The 9,543-nt window shown below is 35.4% G+C and overlaps 1 protein-coding gene across 1 annotated transcript; it reads left to right on the forward strand.

Annotated features, from left to right (window-relative positions):
* Positions 1-3,546: 3,546 nt before the first annotated feature.
* Positions 3,547-7,914, forward strand: LOC140144158 (echinoidin-like). The gene is made up of 2 exons (XM_072165984.1): positions 3,547-3,961; positions 4,924-7,914. The coding sequence occupies exons 1-2, from the start codon at positions 3,644-3,646 to the stop codon at positions 5,134-5,136; spliced, it is 531 nt and encodes a 176-aa protein (XP_072022085.1). The 5' UTR covers positions 3,547-3,643; the 3' UTR covers positions 5,137-7,914.
* Positions 7,915-9,543: the final 1,629 nt, after the last annotated feature.

A 9,543-nucleotide genomic window follows, 5' to 3' on the forward strand; every position in this document is an offset into this window, starting at 1 on the left:
CAAAAGTTTTGTGTAAAACAATAATAACAATAATAGTGCAAAAGTGGTGCACCAAATGCTTTCAATCGGGCCTTCATTTTCCTAACTTTTTAAAATTCTCATGGGGCACTCAAACAAAGAGTAAAGAAAGTTATCGACACTATAAGATTTAAAAAAGTTAAAATTTGAAGTTGTGTTGGCAAAAGATAAATGGAAGAAGTTTAATAACACGTTGCAATAAAAATGATAAAATTGCGTGTCTGTTCGACATGTGTTTTAACAAAACATTAATATTGCATTGATTAACACACTTAATTGTAATTGTACACAATTGTGTCTTTGTCTCGTTCTCACTGTCATTATTTGAAACTTTTATTATCACAGTATAATGAAACAATTGGATGTTAAAAGATCAATTGAATTCCATATCTGCATGTAGTACCAACCATTGTGAAATTTGTAGACATAATTTGCATATTCGATGTAGCCTAAAGGCTATGCTGCACCTGACTGCTGCATTCAGTTGAATTCAGTGGCGCTGTTTTACGACCGATAGCACAGATATTTAAAAAAAGTTTTATTTGCCACTCGTACCCACATATTTAAATAGCAATTGAGAGTGTTTGTCTGTTTGTATGTTTGTTTGTTGAAATGGCTCCTCTTTGTAGAGACACACTTTAGTCGTGCTTGTTCCAGGCTTAAGCAAAATGCTCAAGCCTAGTTAAAAAGCCTATTGCTGCTGACCTGGAAAGAAATATTTGAGATCGTCTAACTCATGAATATCGTACACCAAGGATGCACCCAACTTTTCATTCCGCATCTTTTTAGTCACATTCACATGTCGTTATGGCAATATTTAACGGACTCTTGATACAAATCACGTATCAACATGTGCCGAACATAATACCTCCATTTTGCGATTAAAATGATCTTATAAGTATTATCTTTCAAAAAAAGGGGTAGTAGTAGTAGTAGTAATGTTATGCTCCGTGGAAAGTTGTGCATCAATCTGTGCACGTGATATCGCACGGAATCATAGATACTAAAATTTTTAGTATCTATGAAGGAATGCACTCTTATGGTTCATTTTTCCCGATTCAATAAGGTAATAAGTTTAAGTTACACCAACTTTACAATATTTACAATATATAATTTGTCCAACATTAAATGTTGAGTCGACGTGTGTATAATTATATTATTTCTTTTGAAAAGCAGCATACATAATGTTGAGTCGACGTGTGTATGATTATATTACTTCTTTTGAAAAGCAGCATATATATTTTTCTCAATGACATAGCGTGTTATGGTTTCTGCATAAATTAAAATTAAAAGCAAATTGATGATACCCTTAATCCAGATGTCGTCCATGTATTATCTGCTTCAGAATACATCACAAATATAAAGCCATTCTGTGATCAGGGTCCTATTGTACAAGCGTGTTTAAACAAAGTACTTTTGTAGTTGTTTTTATTAAATCTTATTTTTGAAACAATGTCATTATTATTATATAGCTATAATAGAAAATGCACACGTTGCCTCATTTTGACACCTGTTCTAGAAAATACTGAAGCGATTTGAAACTAATACATGTATTAAGCAATGGTGTAGAAACCCATGTGTATTTCTGTGGCATCAATTGAAACAGACATCTGGAATATCAATATATTTCTGAGCCTATATTTAGTTATTATTTGATATTTTTTCGTGATCATTTTTCAGAATCATTTCCGCATGTTTCCATTAAATGCTCAGTCAAGAACTTAGGGATGGAACACATTTAAGACAAATTATTTGCACAATGTTTGACAGCTTTATGGTGAACTAAAGGGTCTTAGGGTGACATGGTTAAAAATATGGTGCGCATGAAAGCGATATTTATATCCATCCAGTACACAGTGCTTACGGGTATAAGATAATACGGACGTTCGCCTGCGGTACTGTCAACATTGTGATTTTAATACTTGGTATCACATTCTTAAATGTGGAGAATACGTTACACCTATATATAACATTCAAGTAATAATAGCAGAAAAGAAAAAGAACTATAAATATTTATAAAAAAACTTAAACAACTGTGATATAAAATTGGATTGATTGAGCCCACATTTATTGATCCGAGACGTAGTTGAGTCCAATATTTAAAAATTCATAGCGAGACCAATTGGGCGAAAAGCATCCGATTTTATCATTATGTGTTGGATCCAATATTTTCACACACTTGGATTCATCAAAACATATAATGAGTAAAGCTGGGTTGGCAAAGGACATGTTTAATAACTCCTTATATTAAAACATAATAGAATTGCGTCCCTGTTCGACATGTGTTTAAACAAACAAAACATTTAAATAAAATATAATAAAATATTTCATCGATTATCGCACTTCATCTGTAATTGTAGCTCACTGTCATTATTGGCTAATTTTAGTTTCGTGGTATAACGAAACGATTGGTATGTTCAATTTTCTGCATATAGTACCCAGTGGCGGCGCCAGGAATGTTTTTCGGGGGAGGGGCATTGAGGGGGCAAAGTGAATTTCAGCGGGGGGGGTGCAAAATCAACCAATTTAGCGCAAAATTGCTGCAAAATGTGGACATTTTCGTAATTTTGAGTATTTACTGGAGGCAAGGGGGACAAGAGTTCGGTCTGGGGGGGGCATTTGCCCCTCATGCCCCCCCCGTGGCGCAGCCACTGGTAGTACCAACCATTGTGACATTTTGTTAACAGATTTTGCACATACGATGTTGCCTAAAGGCTATGCTACGCCTGACTTCTGCATTCAGTTCAATTCAGTGGCGCTGTTTTACGCTAGTAATCACAGATATTTGAAAAATTACCATTTGCCAGTTATGCCCACATAATAATCAGCAATTGAGTTAATTTGTACATGTTTGTTTGTATGTTTGTTTGTATGTCTGTTTATTTAAACGACCGCTCTTTGTCTCACTTAATTCCTGCTTGGACCAAGTTCAAGCAAAATGCTCAAGGCCTTTTACCTATTCCTTCTGGCCTGGAAAGAAAACGAAGATAGATGGGAGGCCGTAAATATCTTTTGACATAAACCGATTCATAGCACCAGGTTGGGACAAATTAAAGACAAACTTATTGGCTGACAGGTGAATAATTAAGGGGTCTTTGGATGACCTATTGTAAAAAAAAAAATATGGGGTGACAGTGATATGCTATGCTGACAAACGTAGTTTGTGTTCAAATATTAATCCAATACCTGCAAAGTTTTCATTTTAAAAGTTAGCCAACTAACTGCAACTGAGATTGTAATTTTGTAAGTGTGACCGGTCCTGGCTGATTCTGACTAAAATCTAACTTCATAATGTGAGAAAGTGCCATGCCATAGATTGTTAAAACACCACTTTTTGATATTGTCAAAACACTGCAACTACATTTGAATCTAATCCGAGTTTGCGCAATTAGTACTGGCATGCTGTATTGAGGCATCTGTGTAAAACCACACAACAAATTTATGGGCGTTGATTTTTCTTTGTTATAATGTATAATTAAATTATTGTAGTCTGTTATCGTAAAAATTACTGCAAATGCCTGAAATGTCTACGATATATAGATGTTTATTCCTGCCACTTAGATCAATCGCTAAAGATATCCATTGTAAGCTTACTGTTCACCATCTCTAGCAAAGGATAACAAACATGTTTGTCGGTCAAGTGTTGGTACTTACTTTAATCATTGTAGCCACTAGTGCGGATGAGCCATGTTGTTTGTCCTGGACTTGCACAAAGACTTGCACTTGCGCTTCCCTACCTCCATCTCCAACTCCGACTCCGACTCCAACTCCTTCAGGCTGCCCAGATGGATGGTCAGATTTTAACGGCGGATGCTACAAGTATTTCTCTGAGCGAAAGACATGGGCCGATGCATCCACTCACTGTAAACAATTAAATGCAGACCTTGTTAGCATTCATTCCACTGAGGAGAATGATTACGTCGGCTCGCTAGTAACGGACGGGGTGAGTAGTAGGCCTACATCTTATCTTTCATTCGAACATCCACAATGTACGATCTTTTTAAATTGTTACGAGTCAGAAAGACTCAAGGCCAAAATCACCCGCTACTGAGTTCACAACACCAAACACGCAAACACACTGTTTAATATTTCGAACAACTTATGATTATTTATTAATTAGTGCAGTATTGCTGTCAATCAAGTCAAATTACAAAATCATACAAGAATTTAACTAAAAAAGACTACAAAGGTTTCCTTTTGCTATGGTTACTATCTAAGCCTCGATATCTTGATTGGCTGACGCTCTGTTGATGGTCTTAGTTCTTGATTTAAGATCCGGCAATGTCCAAGATCCTGTCTACCCAAGTGAAACCTCTGATGTCCACTTGACAGTCAGATAATACACAATGATATTCCAGCAAGATACCACAGTTCGTTGATGGAGATATTTTAGTCTGTCACTTCTTTGTTGAGTCGACAAGACAATCAAGCACAAAGCCATTATTGGCTTTCACTTATACCGCCTTCGGCGTATTTTCTTCTCTCCAACACATAAGAATCGCGAACCGAAGTTTGAAGACTTTACACAATTATGGTCACTTTTGTATCACTACTGGCTAACGTAATTTCACATAATATTAAGAGTTCCTTGATTTAACTCTAATATGCAGTGAGAACTAATGTCTGATGACATAACTTTTAACCAATATTATTTTATATATATTTTGGGGCTTATAATAAAATTACAATTAATTGAAACGGTCAAGTTTGTTGATTTTGTACATGTTGTAGGAATATCTTAATAAGACAATAAATTTCCCATAGGGCTCCAAAGTTAAGCGGTTTAAAAAGAGAGTGAGTTTTCTTTACCTCATTGCTAATTGCGCCTATAAATGACCAGATAACATTGGGTGGGGAGGTAACAGTATATTAGAATTATGTTTTTGTTCTCATATTTTCTTGTAGAGCTGGATCGCAATTGGTTTCAACGACTTGTCATCCGAGGGTAATTTTGAATGGACAGATGGTAGCTCTGCTGACTTCGCTGCCTGGGGTCCTAACGAGCCCAACCAGTCTGGTGAGGAGGACTGCACAGAACTGTATCCTGAACGGGATCCTACTGCCAACTGGAACGATTGTAACTGTTTGTCTGACAAGGCTTTTGTTTGCAAGATATAGACAGGGAAACTAAGTCAATAGTCACTATCGTGAATTTATATAAATAATTTTATTAAATTAAATCCTTGTTAATCAAAGGACTTTGAACTTCACTTTAACGTTTAGGTGATAATCACATTGTCAAAAGGTTCAAAACAATTCCTCAAATCACATTTACTTCATGTTTCATAATAATTATTTTTAGTTTTTGTAGCGTATATATATTGTAGCGTAAGTCTATTGTAATGCGCTTTGGTATAATAAGGCGTAGGTGGGTGTGTATGTATGTAGCAAATGCAATGCACGAGATGAATATTATTCAAGTGATGAAAACGTTAAAACAATAAGACCAATGTATTATATAACCTTACGTTTAACGTGCCTTTTCTGGTCTCAGCCGCAATGTTGTTTCCATGCTGCGATTTTGGTGCTGCGCTGCGATTATCCACAGAGAAGATTAGCTCTTTTGGCCGCTGTGGGGAAAAAACAGAACGTTAAACTGTGACCTTCCAGATTTGCCTTTTTTTTTAAACGGCTATAAAATAGGTCACAACTCTCAAATTGCACCGTATAATTTCCGACACTCTCAGAGGCGTATATTGTGGCACTGGATCATTACAAAAACAATTTTTCATTTCACGATGTGATCATTTTTTATTTTATTTTATCAATATAGTCAGAACGGTAATAATCAGATTATCTAAGGTGATTTTAACTAGGGTTGCACGACGTCAAGAGCTATTTTAGCAGTCGACTTTTTGGCACAAAATAGTCGCGACTACTACTGCTGGTACCAAATAATCCCGATTAGGACGACTATCGGTACCAACTAGTCGCGACCAGGACGACTATCGGCAGCAAATAGTCGCAATTAAGTACTACGACTAATTGATGGCTCAAATCTGAATAATGCTCAAGGTATTTGATGGTGCAAAAAATTACATTACCACAAATGACACTAAACATATTCTGCTCAGAAATAAAACTTATTGAATAATGTATCATGAATTAAAAACAAATTTTCTATTTACACACATATAAACAATTATTTGTACTGCACTCATTTCAAGCTTTTAAGCTATAATCGTATGCTGTTTGATGACATTAATAATAGTTGACTATCACCAGGTCATAGTCAAAGGTTGCAACTACCGCCAATTGCCGCGACTACAGCTATAAATGGTTAACTTAGTCGTGCAGCTCTTAGTTTAACGTATGGCATTTTAAGCTTCTTCACTTATATAATCAGTGCTTTATGGTTTATATTTCTAATTTGAACAACGAAGAGTGTCGTACGTGTACCTAGCAGATCCGGCATCGTTTTTTTTTCTTGTTGTAACGTTTATGTAGTATTATATGATATGTTAGAAGTTCAATAGTTTAAATCCATATGAAATCAGATCCGCCAAACTGTGACTCAAATACAGCTATAATGTTATCCTTATAACCACGCCATCATAATGGTGGGCAATTAAGTTAGAGCAAAACAAAGCACAAGATGCAGTAAATGTATCCAGAATTGATTCTGTGCTGCAGGTGATACGAGAGCTATGGTTTGTTGTTTGTTAAAGCAATAATGTGCGATTTGCATCAACGTGTAATTTGATTTCCCCAAATATTGTTGGTTTTCAGGCATAGTCTTTCACAGTGTATTTAGGTACATAACTGGGTATTACAATCATCCAAAAAGTAATAATTCAAGAAAAACTAAGGGCATTGCTGTGAGCAAATCGCACATTATGGCTAAAGTTGATTATACTTGAATCAATCTTTCTAGTTCAATGGATGTTTTCAAATAATAATAATTGTACGGTAATTTCACTTACAACATATAAATGGCAGAGGCGGAGTACAGGATGTCCCTGAAAGAACTGTATCGTCGGAAACGTAATTGTTTTGGCATTTAAACGCCACAACTAAACATCACTAAATACTTGGTATGGTTGAGGAATGAATCAGCTATCACTTACTTTTTGAATTTTGACAATTGACCATACCGTTCTCGAAGAATTTTACGAAACTCCCTCATTTTCAAGCCTTTTCACGGATTCAAATATCAATCGATGGTCTATATATATAGCATAGTTAAAGTGCTAAGGCTATCTTGATTTAATAGTTTGTCTCAAAGCCCCACGCGCATTAATAAAATCGTCTGTTTTTCGCGTTATTCCTGCTGGATTGAGTATATTTCAGGTTTTTTTCCGCTGTTTAATTTTTTTCCCAATCCACCACACAAAAAACTCACGTCTGACATCGTCAGACTTTAACGTAGACCCAGGCGTAAATCTCAATAAAAAAAATCTTCATTTTGACAACAGTGCAACCTCCCTGAGAAATGAAAAGGTGGTCTATGCTTGCCACAGATACACAAAATTAAAGTAAAAAATAAATAAATTAATTAATTAATTAAACCACAATCCGTATTAGGTTTTTAACTTGGGAAGGGCTTTGAGACGAACTATTAAAATGAAAAATTAAGGTGGCCTAATCACTGCACATCATCAGCGCATGAGGCGTCTGTTATTATTTAAGAAATAAAGGGTAATGCATTATCCTTTACACCAAAATAATGTGTCCGAGGCAGTAAAACGTAAATAATGGGTGAGGCGCAGCCGAACCCATTATTTAAACGTTTTACTGCCCCTTTAACTGAAACTTGTAAATACATTGAATTCCGAAGCATCTGCATTAAACACCAAACAGAAACTTGTAAGATAACAGCAATGCAATCAATTGTTGGCTTTGAATATCATGTACATGTATGATGAAAAATAAACCTTTGATTTTGAGCACTATAAATCGTCATGTTATGTTTATCATAATTACGTTGTACACTTAGTCTCATCTTATAATATCCGTCATGCCCAAAGAGCTTTTAATTATCTTTTGTTCGTTTGATGCCGATTAGAAGTTGCGACAGGCTATTCATAAAAGTGGTACCATTGTTTCGAATAAAGGGGTTCCGCCATTAAATTGGTCACTGATCCGGCATCATATTAACGCTCCACACCACTCCACGCCATACATAAATTCTCCCATTCACATTTCCCCAATATGAAATTTAAAAAAAGTTAAATTTTAATTTTACTTCTTTTAAAGTTTGGCAGAGGCGGGGTTCGAACTCACGGCGCAGCACGCCGCTTTGGATATGCTCTATGAGCCTAGCGCCTTAGACCACTCGGCAACTTGTATTTATGGAATCCATTTGAAACTTATTTGAAGATATAATCGCAACTTCAAAATAGGCCTACCACGTGACAAGCAAAAGCAGAAAACGTACCATATTTTGGAATTTTATTTGCCTAAAAACATTAATCTGTATTAATAGCGCTTAATTGTTGTTAATCCGACAATAAACATGATAAATGCGCGTCTATATGGACAATACATTATATCGATTTTGACATGTGCTCGCACGGTGCCAGTACATTTCCATGGTCAGTAAAATACTATAGAGGAACCTACCATTTTTCTTGTACACACGTTCGATGTTTTTATCAATTACATAAAAAATCCATTTTAGACCCCAAATGTTTTTTCAGGAAATAAAAGATTAGATTACCATAAAAACGAAAACAGTAATCTTTTGCCGGGTCTAATGTTATTTATACATAGAATTTTCAACTTTTTTTCTATCCTTATTCTTGCTCAATTAAAAAAATATTTTGGCGTATATAAAATTGAAATAAAATTCTCTGTCTCATAAACGACATCAAACGTGTCACAATTGGGTATCACGAATCGTTATATATGATGTGCAGTTACTATTCATATTTTCTTTTATACAGAGGATCCCATAGCAAAAAGAAAAGTTTCCCGGTGACCACCCGATGACCATTCGGTGGTCATCAGAAACCTTTCGGGTACCTTTTCCAGAGTTATCCGAAAGTGCCCGTTAGCGGATACCTTTCGGATACCTAATTGTTATCCAAAAGTTTTCGGTAGACATCCGGAAGTCTCCCAAAAACTCCCAATATTTCCAATGAGTTACCCAGAATGTTCCCAGAAACATAGATTCTTTGCAGGAGTTACCCGGTGGTTATCCGCTTTTAATTTGACCTTGAAAATAGCATAAAGCATCTTAAGAATGCATTGTGGGTGGGTATATGGTCAAAGGTCACTGAACGAATTCAAAATGGAGCAGCTAGCTGTTGGCAGTTGGAATATATTTGTGCAGAATATTCAAGATATTTGTGGTACAAAATGTATGGATTTACATGTAGGACATTACAAGATGTTTACTAATTAATCTGGAACATGCTGTAGGAATTATATAAAGCATTGAATGATTGATTTCATATGATAATGCAGGTAGGAAAATTTGTATGAAATGATTTGTATATTGATGCAGTCTTTATACATGTACCTAATATATAACACATTTGAATGTTTTAGTATATCTTTTCTAGTAAATCATACATGATTTTG

Source organism: Amphiura filiformis, unplaced genomic scaffold, assembly GCF_039555335.1.
Source record: "Amphiura filiformis unplaced genomic scaffold, Afil_fr2py scaffold_43, whole genome shotgun sequence".
In the NCBI taxonomy this organism is placed as follows: domain Eukaryota; kingdom Metazoa; phylum Echinodermata; class Ophiuroidea; order Amphilepidida; family Amphiuridae; genus Amphiura; species Amphiura filiformis.